The sequence below is a fragment of the Hemicordylus capensis genome, chromosome 8 (genome assembly GCF_027244095.1).
Source record: "Hemicordylus capensis ecotype Gifberg chromosome 8, rHemCap1.1.pri, whole genome shotgun sequence".
NCBI lineage: Eukaryota > Metazoa > Chordata > Lepidosauria > Squamata > Cordylidae > Hemicordylus > Hemicordylus capensis.
In genome coordinates this window covers 7,844,549-7,858,762 of record NC_069664.1, presented here as the reverse complement: position 1 = coordinate 7,858,762, position 14,214 = coordinate 7,844,549, and the positions used below count along the sequence as shown (strand labels likewise).

Here is a 14,214-nt window from a genome sequence, read left to right as displayed (position 1 = left end):
GGCCATTCACAGATGCCAGCCTCTGCCTCATTTAACTGCAGTTTCACATTACATGCAAATGCAGCCTAGATGTCTCTTCTTCTTCCAAAAAAAAGTTGTGCGTGGGGTGAACATACCAGTATTATATACAAATGGAGGATCAGACAAGAACGTGGGGAGGCTAATGGAATTAGACAGGACATAGGAACATAGGATGCTGCCATATACTGAGTCAGACCATTGGTCTATCTAGCTCAGTATTGTCTACACAGACTGGCAGCGGTGACTCCAAGGTTGTAGGCAGGAATCTCTCTCAGCCCTATTTTGGAGATGCTGCCAGGGAGGGAACTTGGAAACTTCTGCTCTTCCCAGAGTGACTCCACCGCTTGAGAGGAATATCTTACAGTGCTCACACATGTGGTCTCCCATTCAAATGCAAATCAGGGCAGACCCTGCTTAGCTAAGGGGACACGTCATGCTTGCTACCCCAAGACCAGCTCTCCTTTCCTGACCAACTCTCCTCTCCAACTAGGTAGATGGTGAGGCCAGAACAGGATATGATGTGAGCAGTCAAACTGTAGTTATTCTCACCCTCTGGCTGCTTGAGACCATCAGGTCTGCCTGTAAGTTCTATTAGGGTGTGGGCGTCAATACTGACTTGCTTGCTTGGTTTGCTTACAGTGCTTGGAATTGTGGCAGCCCAAGCTTGCTTCTGGTTAAGTAGCAATCCTGGGGTTCTGCAGAGCAATGAGGAACAACACAGCTTGGAAATTTGGAAAGCAAATGGAATCGGAAAGTAATCCATAAATATTAGAACAGGATGGTTATCGTGTATATTTTATTATGGGTGCGTTGCTAGAATAAAGGATAAGACGGCATTTCCACTAAAAGCCCAGACTGGCTTAGATGCTGCCCAGGTCATCTCTTGATTGCTTAATTTTGTTTAGTTAAAAGCAGCAGTGAGGGGAGTGGAGAAGAGGCGGGATCAGGTGGGAGGAGCAGTGCTGTTCACCTCAGCCCTTTCTCCCTGCACGGTTTTCCCAATCCAGATTTTGCCTCCAATGGTTCTGTTTGCACCATGCAGGGAGGAGCATACACACCCCATCCAAGTTCCGGTGGGTTTTCCGCATGGGGTAAATGGCATTGTTGAGGAGGCATTTAGAATGGAAAACTGGGCAGGAACAACACCAACCCCTGCAGCACCGGTTCCCCGTTCTGAGACCCTTGCAGCTTCTTTGAACTCAAAAATATCTGCAGGAATTTCAGCCATGGATTTCTCAGTAGTGTCTCATCTAGTTTGGCCCTCAGATTTAATGTTTTAATTTGTGGAGCTGGCTTAATATGAACTCTAATGTGCAGAGGTGCCTTTATAGAAACTGCCTCTAAAGATTTTGTTGTTTTCACTATTACAAGCCTTTGGCCTGTCCTAGATTATCAGGCTTCCAGAAGACATAAATTCAGGGATTTTTCTGCCTGTGGGGGTGATCCTTCCCAAAGGAAGTGCAACCCAAGTTGGGGCAGTGTTTGGCATTTCAGAGGTAAGTGAGACAGGCAGAGTTTCTTCACCTACCCAGTCTGCTGGTTTGCAAGAACAAGCCATAATTCTGCTGCAAAACTAAGACTGTTAAGATTGCCAGGGAAGGCCTTGATTTGTCCTGCCCCAGAGTTGCCGGCAGAGTTGTGGGTGCAGCTGGATATTCACAGGGTGGATCTGAATGTACATTATGAGGTGCAGGTGCTATTATGGATCACGGTCCCACTTTGCATCCATCCCCAGTTTGGGGGGAATGAATTATTTGATTCCCCAAAGATTTCTCCTGTAAACAAACCCAAACAAATGAACCAAGGAGACTACAATGTCTCCACAAAGGCTTCTAGACAGCTGGGCTGTTGTGCCAGCAACAACTCACTCCAGAATGGCTGCTTAGATATTGTGCAGCAGAAGGTGGACCTGCCTGCCCCCCCTAGGTCTTTCATTGATACTGATAATTCTAAGCCCCATTGCAACTAGGCTTTATCATTTAAAGATGCCTCCAGATGAGCACTCCTCCTCTGGGTTGTATCTCCCTGAGCCTTCTGATGTGTTTGGCAGTTCCTGGAATCTGAACTTAGGAGGCTTTGATTTGGAGCCCTGGAAATCCCAGCTTATCTTAGGGTTGCTATGTTCCGTCCTGAGTAACGACTGTTCTGTGCATTCTTCATGCTTCATGCCAAGGTTTGGCACAGGCGGGGGGTGGGGAGACCCCACTCTGCAAGCTTCAGGATCCCCACCCGGTTAGCATGGACTAACGGTAGGAGGCTCTGTACACCTCCCAAGGAAATGTTTCTGGGTTTGGGTCACATCCTCCCCAGGTCCTGACAGTATCCTTGTGGCCAACTGTCAGCCAAAGTGTGATTGTGGAAGTGCTAGATTGTGGCTTCTCTTGAATTCGCTGATGAGATCCCCTCTGGCTTCTACTAGAGTTTAATGCTTCTCCTTTATGCAGTCTCTCTCTTGTAGCCGCGTCCCTTTCTGTATCTTGGCTTCTTCTTAATTTGGCTGTTTGTGATATGTACTGTCAGAGTATGGCCTCTCTTACTGCATGCCCCTCCATCTGTTTAAAGAAATTTAATTTTATTTCATCTCCCCCCACCCCATTCCCTGTGCTAAATGGACTCATTTTCTCCCCTCTCTTCTCCATCTCTTTCTCTCTTTCATTTCAGAAAAAAAGCAGCTACCAAAAATACGCCTCTCGCTCCCAAGCTTGAAGTTCCGCCCGAAGAAGCGCATGCAAGCGCCCTGAACGTGGCTGCCCTTCTGTTTGTTTCTCAGGAACTCCACAGCACCTCCAAAGGAGTCAGTCCACCAGTCTTCCTCTTACCCCCAAGAGAGGGAGAACCTCCTCTCCTTTGTTATGTCTTAAGCTTGGAGCTTTTGCCATCAAGAGAACAGCCTGTTCATTCCCCTGCAATAGATCTCCAAAAGTCCTTACTTGACTGAACTGATTGCTGGTGTTTTGTTTTTTTAATTATTATTATTATTATTTTTAATTCCCTGTTGTTTTTAGATCTCTCTGGTTTGTCATTGGCCAACTGACCTTGTTTTGCATTTTTATTGTGTCTGTGACATTTTCTGTTGATAAGTAAAGAAGGACACCATGTCCTGGTCTCTTTCCTGCATCCTTCCTGTTGTCCATGTGTCTCTTTCTCTACTCATTCATCTGTTCCGTAAGCAGGTAATGGTTATGCCCCTTCTAAACATGCTGGTTGACTTCAGTTGCACATAGAGGTAGCTTTAGCTAGAATTCTGGGCACTGCTTGGCCTTCATCTTGCACAGTCACTCTTGCTATCTGTACTGTTGATTCCCGATTTGTGCCACTGAAAGACCAACCCAGAGGCAGGCATCTATGTTTCAATGCTGCTTAGCGTAAGAGCGCTTGTTGCACTGGTAGCTCCTCTGTACAAAGAAACTTTTAAAAATTCTGAGAACAAGCCGAGAAGCTGCAGAACTCAATATGGCCGCAATCTACAAACACCAACTACAGTTTGATGTAGTCGGTAACCTAGCCAAACATGACCCATGAAATAGGGAAAGCAGTGATGTGAAAGTACCAGTTTGAATCAAATAGAATAGGTTTTCTGGTTCTGTACCATTTCTGGCTTTAGGAGGGAGGATGCTTGAATGCTCCTTCATGGGAAGTGGGGGAGATGTTTCCTGTACTTCAAAAAAAAAAACATGTCCAGGAAGACTTGGCTGAACTCTTATTGACATGCTACCTGACTATGTGCTGAGAGCATTCTTACTTCTGAGTCCAACTACCTGAAGGCTGGTACAGTTCAGGAAAAGCTTTAACACTTGGTTCTCCCCTGACTGCATAAACCTCAATGACTCGCTGAGTAATGCAGAGCAGGCTTAAAACATGCGGTAAGTCACAGAAGTTAAGAAGGCCTTAGTCTTGCCAAGGGTCCACTTACTCTCAGGTAAAGTTGCCAGTTGTCAGTTATTCAGCCGATCCAGCTCTCATCCTTGTTGCCTGCAATAATCATATAACTGGATGTTCACTGTTACTCAGTAGGGGGCAGCCTGCTAAGCAAGTGACGCTTCTCTCCTAGACAAAGATGAATGTTCGAAGGATAATGGCGGATGCCAGCATGAGTGCGTGAACACTTTCGGCAGCTACGAGTGCCAGTGCCGCAGCGGCTTTGTGTTGCATGACAACAAGCATGACTGCAAAGAAGGTGAGTTATCTCGTCGTCTTGGTGAAAGGGGCTCCGGCCTGATGCGACGCTTAAGGTGCATATAATGCAGGTTCTTTCCTGCATATAAGCCAGTTGGTTTGGATCAAACAAGGACGAGATATACATAGCCTCCGCCTGTATGAGACATGTCAGTTAACAGACCCAATTTGTAAACTTGGCATGACCGTGTGGTAGAGAAATATGTGAGTTTCTGGTTTTTTAAGAGGACGTTTTCGTCTCCAGTAAAGATGCTTGATCATGTTGCTTAAGGGTGTTTCAGCCTTAATGTTTCATTCCTTAATACAGGAGGACCTAGTCGTCCGCGGGGGTTCCATTCCTTGCTTATGATTGCGAATTTAAAAAAACCCGTGAATAATGAATAATATATGGGAATGAGGGGATTAGGTTCTGGAGCCTGGAAAATGAGCCAAAAAAATCAGGAAGGGAAGCAGAAATAAGGATGGAGCACAGCGCTGTACCGTGGCCGCCTCAGGTCTAACGCTCTCCCACTTTCTAGCTCCTCCAAGAATGTACTGTACAGCACTGTAATCAGGAAGCTTCCTTACTCCACTGTTGAGGTTCAGCACTTAGCAGCACAAACTCCGGGCCTGATTGGTTAGAAGTTGCCCAGAGAGGCATCACAGGATTTGAGCCAGTTCAAAGGAACACACATGAGAGTTCCTTCACCCACCAATGTTCAAATTCAAAGTCAAGTTCAAAACTGCAGATATGTGAAACACCCTACTGTGAATATTGAATCTGGTGTTTTATTTTTAAACCACGGATACGCAAAACTGCGAGTACTGAAACCGCAGCTAATGAGGTCTGCCTGTACTGCACTTTAAAATGGAAGTTCTTACCATTTCTCTGCTCAGGATCTGGATGATGTTATTGGCTGTTGCTCAATTTTGCAGTTCCATCTGCTGGCTATTTGCTGCCAATCCATGATGAGAACTTAGGTTTTGTGTTTTTTCAGCTCTGAATCAAAGCTTTGACTCTCAGTTTGGCTGAAGCTAAATGAGATCTCCCTTGAACGCCCTGAACCAAATCAGAGACCTGGCGAAGCAGTCTCTAGAGCTGCTTTGCACAGCCCTAATAAAGACTAAAGGCGTTCTGCATATTAATAATGCTATATAATGTTTAAGTCTCCATTGGAACAGCTGTATCTCATTCTCTGGGGACCATTTGATAACTGCTCTCCCCCTAAATGCACCGCTAATTCAGTGTCTTGGAAGAGGCAGGGCTTCCAAAGGGGGAAACTAGGGCTTAGAGGATTATCATTAACTACTGGCTGAAGATTCACTTGCAGCCGCTAGGTTTAATATCTTTCTTCCTTTCAATTTCCCCCTGGCCTACTTGGTCTGAGGGGATATTTAACAAATTGCTTTCAAGTTAGACCCTGAACAACTTTTGACCCTGAGTTAGACCCTGAACAACTTTTGGAGTTGAGATTTCAGAGAGTAAAGGCTCTGGTATGCCAACGTCTTTCTGACATCGAGCTACAGAATGAGACAGCTCTCCTTCCAATACTATATAGGCCTTTTAAAATCATGGGCAGGCTTCTCTACTGCCCCATACTTGTCCACTATCACCTTTTCTAAGTTTCGTTGGGCCTTTTCTAGAGCTCGTTTTAATGCCTTGCCATCAGCTTTACCGTATGGTAGATTTCACAAGTGGCCGATAGAGGTGCGACTATGTCCTTGCAATGCTAATGAGATTGAGACGGTTGACCACGTGTTACTTTACTGTGAATTTTATCAAGATGTCAGGAAGCGTTTAATTGCGCCCTTGCTGGCTCGGTATTCTGATGGCCCTGGGCGTTTTTGTATACCTAATGATTTGTAAGTGAACGTCTTACTTGAAGATAAAGACTCTAGTTTCTCTTACTCAGTGGCGAAATTCTGCTACATTGCTGGTAGAATTCGGATCACTCTGGTGCATGCCAGAACTGGTGGGATTCTTTGAATGTATTTTCTGATTGTGCTGCTGTTGCCGGTCAATTGACCGAATAACGGTAAAAGAAAGATAACTGCTCTCTATAGTGGTCTTGTACTTGAATCAAGCAGATTTCCTGAATAAATCAAGACAGTGGATTTAGAAAGTAAAACTTCTTGCACCTCTCTGTTTACTAAGCCATTCTTCTTACAGCTGGCTGTGATCACAAGTTGACTTCCATCACTGCAACCATCACTAGCCCAAATTGGCCTGATAAATACCCAAGCAAGAAGGAATGCACCTGGGCAATAACAACAACGCCAGGACATCATGTCAAACTGGTAAGGTGCAAGAAAGAAGAGCATAAGAATAAAAATAGATGTGCTTATTAACAGGGTTCCAAACTGCATTAGACTAACAGTTTTTCTAATCTCACCAAATCTGGGCAATTCAAATAATGTCCCTTACCCCAGAACATGCATGGGAGAAAGGGAGTCCTTTGCTGCTAAGAAAATTCTATTCTATTCTGAATAGAACAGGCCAACTCAGGCCTGACTTAAGCATTGCCTGAACAGCATGGTTGCCACCATATAGATATTCCCACGCTGCTTCAGTAAAGTGTGAATCTTCTGTCCCACGTGATTAGGCTGGATTACATGACAACTCAGGGGTCATGAGAACGTTAGTAATCCCATAGTCCCATATCAGATGGGACAGAAGCTTTATGTTAATCAAACAATGTGAGAATTACCACAGGACAATGGCAGCCATGCCACTGGGATAAAACTTCAGTCAGGCCTCAGTGGCTGAACTGACTTTGGTCATATTCCTCAGGAACTCACTGGAAGAAAACAGAGCATGCCTCCTTGAGAAAACCTCTGCTTTGTTGTTTATAAATAAGCGTTTTAAGCTCATTGGGCCAGCAGCTAGCAACCCTCAAACCAAATCTTGCCCTTGAGTGATATGTGCTGTCCTCCAGTTGACAGCCCTCGATTCAAGAGGGCATGTATGTAGGAAGCAATGGCTGAAGTTGGATCCTGGCCTGCAACCCACCATGCACCAACCCTTCTCCAAAGCGGTCTTTCAGTAAAACTAGTAACTGACAAAGGTCACAGAGCATCCATGTTTTGTGTCCTACTGTTTTTATAACCAAGTTTTATTTCTCAGACCATCAGAGAGCTGGATATCGAAGGCCATCAAGAATGTACTTATGACCACCTGGAAGTTTACAATGGAAAAGATGCCAAAGCTCCTGTTTTGGGACGGTTCTGTGGAACTAAAGAACCAGTCCCAATAATCTCCTCCACCAACAGGATGTTCCTCAGGTTCTTCTCAGATAATTCCGTCCAAAAGAAAGGCTTTGAGGCAACCTATACATCAGGTAATGCTCAACACTGGGTTTTTTGGAGACTATAAAAAGCAAAGAAGTGAGTGAAGTGAATGTCTTAGATGTTATTGCCATCATACCTAATCTAATCAATAAATCAGGGCTGCCACCCATTATAGATACACATGCAAAAGAAAACCACCTCTGTGGTAGAACATAAGAACAGCCCTGCTGGATCAGGCCCAAGGCCTATCTAGTCCAGCATCCTGTTTCACACAGTGGCCCACCAGATGCCTCTGAGGAGCCCACAGGTAAATGGTGAGGGCATGCCTGCTCTCCTGTTATTGCTCCTCTGCAACTGAGAGGCATCATGCCTCTGAGGCTGGAGGTGGCCCACAGCCACCAGACTAGTAGCCATTGATAGACCTGTCCTCTATGAATTCGTCTAAGCCCCTTTTAGAGCCATCCAAGTTGGTGGCCATCACCACATCCTGTGGCAAGGAATTCCATAGATTAATTATGTGCTGTGACAAAAAGCACTTCCTCTTGTCGGTCCTAAATTTCCCAACTTTCAGTTTCATGAGATGACCCCTGGTTCTGGTGTTGTGAGAGAGGGAGAAAATTTTCTTTCTGGCCACCCTCTCCACTCCATGCATCATTTTATACACCTCGATCATATCTCCCCTTAGTTGCCTCTTTTCCAAGGTATAGAGCCCCAGATGCAGTAGCCTAGCCTCATAAGGAAGGTGCTGCAGGCCCCTGATCATCTTGGTTGCCCTCTTCTGCACCTTTTCCAGTTTGACAATATCCTTCTTAAGATAGGGTGACCAAAGCTGTATGCACTACTCCAGATGTGGCCGCACCATAGCTTTGTGTAAGGACATTACAATATTAGCATTTTTATTTTCAATCCCCTTCCTAATTGACTTAGACTTTTTCACAGCTGCCGCACTTCACACATGACTGTATAAGCAGGCACACTAAACACACCTTAGGCACCACAGCCTATAATTGTGTCTGTTCTTTCCCTACTAATGAAAGCCTGGCCAAGGGACAGCTATAGCAAAATCTGCTTTAAAAAGGAGGCAGATTTGCATTTCTGTTTACTGGCAACTGAGTCACCTTTGCCGCTTCACTTTCTTCACAAAGGAGTGAGCTTATGTCTGATGGAGTGGGGGGTGTGTGTGTGTGTGTGCGCGCAAAAAAACCACAGATACCATTAGTGTGTGCATTCTTGTTTCCAGAATGTGGTGGCCAGATGCAAGCTGAAGTTAAAACCAAGGACCTCTATTCCCATGCCCAGTTTGGAGACAACAACTACCCTGGTGGCTCTGACTGTGAATGGGTGATTGTAGCTGAGGAGGGCTATGGAGTGGAACTCATCTTCCAGACATTTGAGATCGAGGAAGAGGCAGACTGTGGCTATGACTACATGGAGCTGTTTGATGGCTATGACGGGACAGCCCCACGTCTGGGTCGCTATTGTGGTTCTGGGGTAGGCTGCCTGTTTTGCATTCCTCCTGACTCTCTCTCCTCCTGCATTAATTACAGGAGGCTCGCTATGGGGAGGAAATGGCACAAAGCAGTACTGATAATGGGATAAACTGGGGCCTTCTGCAAGGATGAGTGCGCAGCAATGCATCACATAAAACATGAGAACCCTGCTGGATCAGGCCCGGGCCTGTCTAGTCCAGAATCCTCTTTCCCAGAGTGGCCCACCAGATGCCCACAACCAAAATCCGTCATTCCACTGCAGTTTTGGAAGTATCTTCTTGCTGCGAAGATAAGGAGTGCCAGTGTAATTGACAAATGTTTGGCATTTATTTGTTTTATTTTTCAAATGTGTAGGCTGCCCCAGACTTCCATCTCTTGGCAGTTTACAACAACATAAAACAGATTAAAAATGGAAACCTTAGAACAATTTAAAACCACAGTCCCGTTAAAAGACTTGGGTGAACAAATAAGTCCTTAGAGACTTTTTTGAAGTTTTAAAAGTTGAATTTAGACCAAATCAAATCAAATATCTTATTGCAGTATAAAACATTAACTTATACATTGCAGTACAGTATATTTTATTTATTTAATACATTTCTATACCGCCCAAAACGCAAGTTCTCGGGGCGGTTTACAAAACAATAAAAACAGCCAATACAAGATTAAAACATTTGAACAATTAAAATTAAAAAGTTAAAACTATTAAAACACAATTAAAACAGTATCTAATTAATTACTAATTACTATACGTAATAAAAACGAATTTTAAAAGGAAGTATAAAAACAAACTTACAGACAGTAATACTTATTTGAAATTAGCAGTTAGCAAATATTTTGATTGTGGCCTGCCTGAAGAGACAATCCAGAGAACATTCAGCAAGCTTAGGTCCCATGAAGCATAATTAATCATATAAATCCCATTGCTTTTCAATGTGACTTAAACACATCTAGCTGGTCCCAGTGCTTTTTAATGTGATGTAAATACACTCTGCTTTCCTGGATCGCACTTTATTCATCAGTACCTTGAATATTGTGCCACAGCATGATCTTGTCTACATGTCATGTGCTGTATATTTACATCCTTGTAGGCCTCAAGTAATAGAGCAACAGCAGGGTTTCTTTGTTTTTAACAAGTGCATATACCTTATATAGTGCATTAGAAGAGCACTTGGCCACGCCCTAGCTTGGTTAACACCATTCTTAGAATCTAGATTTAATGTGGGCTTCTAACATTAGCATGATTGTGTGAACCCATGCCAAGGCAGGAATCTCAGGTTATAAACCATCTTGGCATGGTTTCACACAAATGTCGGTAACCCACATTAAACCTAAATTCAAACAATTGTGTGAACCAGGCCCCTATCTGATCAGAAAGCCACAACTGAAGTTGAGGTGGCAAAAGAGCAAGCTGAGGAGAACAGGAGGGAGGAACGGCCAGTGCATTTGCAACAAGCCTGCCAGTCACATTTGGTGGGAAGGCAAATCAGGTAGAATGTTGAGAAAGGAGCAGCTCCTGCCAGCCGCATTGCTCTGTGTGTCAACGCTCTTGCCTTCATGGTGTAAATCCAGCCAACACTGCCTAATTCTGAGCACAAGTTTAGGTTTTTTTGGTGAACAAATTTGGATTTGGGGACACAGATGAGGCATATACCTGCTTATCCTGAAGGAGATGGGCTCTTGCCTCTTACGGTTTATTAGGGTTGTTTTTACTACTACTTCCAAAGAAAATGCAACTTCAAAAACTTCTTGCTTTAACTTTTTATCTTTACATTATGACCCCTAACTCTTTCTCTCTCTCGGCTCCTTTTTTTTTTTTTTGCTAGCCTCCTGAAGAAGTCTATTCTGCTGGTGACTCAGTGATGGTAAGATTCCACTCAGATGACACCATCAATAAGAAGGGTTTCCACCTACGGTACACCAGCACCAAGTTCCAAGACACGCTGCACACACGGAAATGATGCCCAACCCCCTACAGCAGAGAAAAGGCCTTCTAGTTCCAGAGGGACTGGTCTCTGCTGTTTGAAGAAAAGACACCCATGGAGAAAATTCAGATAGACTGGAAGGAGAATTACACAGTACACCTCAGAGTGTGAAACACTCACACAAAAATACAAGGTGCTGCCAGCCGCTCATATGGACAAGGCTTGGGGAAGTGGGGGAGTCCTTTAATTAAAAAAAAGAAAGAAATTTTCTGTGCCTCTTTGTTTTTCCAAACAGAGTGTCTCCAGAACTAACCACTTCACAGCTTCCATTTACAGTTTGATTTTTGTCTGTGCTGCTCTCTCCCAATCCTGGAGATTGTCGTTTAAAGTAATGCTGGGAAATCCAATCTATGGCAAACGTTTTCCATTATAAACTCCGTAAACCTGCTCAGATGTCTGAATGTACAGGCCCCAATGCAGTGGAGAGACTGCCATGCTTGCCGAAGCTGTGTATCTGTTGTAATGATGTAATAAACACACTTCCTTGTACTTCTAAAGGGATGCCCATCAGCCTCTTTTAACCCTTTGCCATTTGTGAGGGTTGTTTTTACTACTTCTACTTCCAAGGAAAATACAACTTGAAAAACTTCTTGCTTTCAGTTTTTATCTTTACATTACATTTTGAATGGAAACTAAAGCAAAACCTGCAGTCCCCACTTGCAGAGTAAGTCCAGGTGAGGAAGTACTACAATGTAGATTTCCTGAACCTACATTATTTTCAATAGTTAAAATACAGTATGATATTTCCCCCCTGGGTTCTTCTTTATTTTCTGGTCTTGGGAAACGGTATAGCTCTGTCTTTCTAGAGCTTTTAAAAGAGCCTCTTGAACAATTCCAACTGTTCTCCTTCTCTTGGAGCTGTGGTTGTTTCCAGTGATCTCTCTCCCTCCGGCTTCCCATCAACAGTTCCTGCCACTAGCTTGCAGCTTCTGGTCCTGGTGAGGGCCCTCCCCTGCAGCATCAACTCAGCTCAGCTGCTGTTGCTTCTTTGGCCTCTGCTAGGAGGTCTCATAAATCATCTAGCATTTATTATCTGGATGCTTGGGTGCCTCACTCTCAGTCCGTTGGATGGATCCCCATGCCACTTGTAAATAATTATTACATTCAGTTATATGGCACACTTCAATGTTCAGAATATTTTGCAGTCTTAGAAGCCATATGCATGAGCAGGAGAGAAGAAGCACATTCATAACTGGGAGTATTTTGGAAGTTCTTATCGCAATAATCTCCCTCACTGAACAGGCAGGCTGTTTTTAAATGGAAAAGAGGCTTGCCCATTTCACCGTGTTACACTTTTCAAAATATCAGCTGTGCACAAGCTCCTCCCTTGGCAGCACAAATGGCTGCTTAGGATTATGACCCTTATCTCATTCATCTCTTTCATATGAAGAGGTCCTCCAGAAAGAGGTGCAGTCATGGCCCAATGGGGATTTTAACCTGGGACTCTAAGTCTCTGGAGCACAAAAGCTTTGCCCTTTTGCTCAGCTTCAGAGGAGCTCTTCAGTGTACATGGAGTAAAAGATTCACATATGCAGACAACTGCTGTTACTCTTTCAGCCTTTTGGAGGTAGAGACAGCCCCTGGGAGGCTCAGCCAGCATGAGGAGGTTGGGATCAGCCCAACAGCCTTCACAGCACCCTCATTCTTGCTTCTCATATTGTACCAAGAAGATCAAAGGCAGCACAAGACACTTTGCATAGCTCACCTCTTGCAAGTTAAAGGAGCTTCATAGCTTGTGAGATAAATTACCATCAGAGCAATGGACTCACTTAAGGTCACCCAGTGATGAGCAGGGATCATGCACTCTACCAGAGTGGTTCAGGTACTCTCCATGGTCCCCATGTTGGCCTCACCTTCTTTTCAGTTGACACCATTGCCATAGGCCACGTCACCCAGTTGGGTAGTTTGTTAAGGCTGAAACCCTGCATCCAGTTAGGTACACTTGACTCTCACTGACCTCATATCTGGATATAAGCTTGTGTAATTAAGGGCACTAAAAATATATGTTTTGCAAGAAGTCCACATAAGCACTGAATGTACCAAAAGGTTTGTATTGCTCTCTCACAATCGGTAAGGTGCACCAAGGAAACTGCAGGAGTCTCACCAACTATGCAACTTCTGCAAGTTATTTCAAGGCACCTGCTCTGGAAACATCCAGGAAAGTGACACCAAGGAATATAGGAAGCTGCCTACCTACACCTACTTTCACAGGGAATATTTTTCATACTTTGGCCCCTCTCTTAAGTGTATTATGTACACATAGGGGTTGGAGCTGTGTACACACATAACCCTGGACAGAGAAAAAGTGATAGGAATTTATTTCAGACTTCAACTTCTGCCTCCCTTATTAATTTAATGTATTTCTAACCTACCTTTAATAATACCTGTCTTTTTAAATATAAGGTTTCAGCTTCTAATTAAAGTACTGCACAATATGACAATATTATTTATATACCACTTCAACAAAAAGGTTCTCAGAACAGTTTACATAGCAAAAGAATGAGAAGCTAGTTCAATAAGAAACCAAAGTGAAATGTAAAATATTAAACACAGCAATGAGCAGAGAACAAATTTGATCAGATAAACCTTTGTGGGATTAAAAACTGTCTTTAACTGGTATTTAAAGGTGGTGAGATTTCTTTGGAGAAAAAGATCCTCAGTCACATTGTTACCACCAAGAAAACCCTCTCCCTGACAACTGCATCCTAAAGAGAAATATAGACGCTCCTCTAATAAAGAGGATTTACCAATGAGAATGAAATCAGCTTGGCAAAACACATTAAATCAGAGGTCCCTAACCTTGGGTCCCCAGATGTTGTTGAACTACAACTCCCACTGTCCTCAGCCACACTGGCCAAAAGCCCTTCCTTCATGAGCCTGAGTTACTGAGGGATCAATTTATGGTGAACAGCTGTCCCAGAGAACTGGGAGAGAAAAGTTTGAAGAAGACTGCTTTACCCACACATACTGAGCTTCTGGTGACATTAAAAAGATGTCTACTAAGCCTGAAAATTGCAGCATAACACTTAATTATGTTATATTTACAGAGGAATAGCAAACCATTGTCACATTTTACAGGGGATCGCTGGCTGTCAGGAGAAACTAGTGATCTCGTTTAAGAGAACCAACCAATATAAAAGATATATTGGTGAGGAGTGTATTTAAAGAAGATACTAATATGCAGTTGAACATTGTACCAGGGGTTACAGAAGCTAAAGGGCATAATCCCTGTGGCCATTGCATTTAGTGTTGTTACACATGTAAAATGACAGGCTTTG

General features: G+C 43.7%; 1 protein-coding gene across 4 annotated transcripts in view; it reads left to right on the top strand.

Moving 5' to 3' along the window:
* BMP1 (bone morphogenetic protein 1) overlaps nt 1–11,525 on the top strand; it is a 150,406-nt gene extending 138,881 nt beyond the window's left edge. For 2 of the 4 annotated variants that reach the window (XM_053269543.1, XM_053269544.1), the window contains exons 19-23: nt 4,073–4,198; nt 6,347–6,474; nt 7,301–7,514; nt 8,705–8,955; nt 10,778–11,525. In XM_053269543.1, coding sequence (XP_053125518.1) covers nt 4,073–4,198; nt 6,347–6,474; nt 7,301–7,514; nt 8,705–8,955; nt 10,778–10,912 — 854 coding nt within the window. In that variant the 3' untranslated portion in view covers nt 10,913–11,525. Of the gene's footprint in view, nt 1–2,682; nt 3,139–4,072; nt 4,199–6,346; nt 6,475–7,300; nt 7,515–8,704; nt 8,956–10,777 lie in introns of those variants that run through there. The other 2 variants (XR_008311035.1, XM_053269545.1) reach the window with 1 other exon arrangement.
* The last annotated feature ends 2,689 nt before the right edge of the window (nt 11,526–14,214 follow it).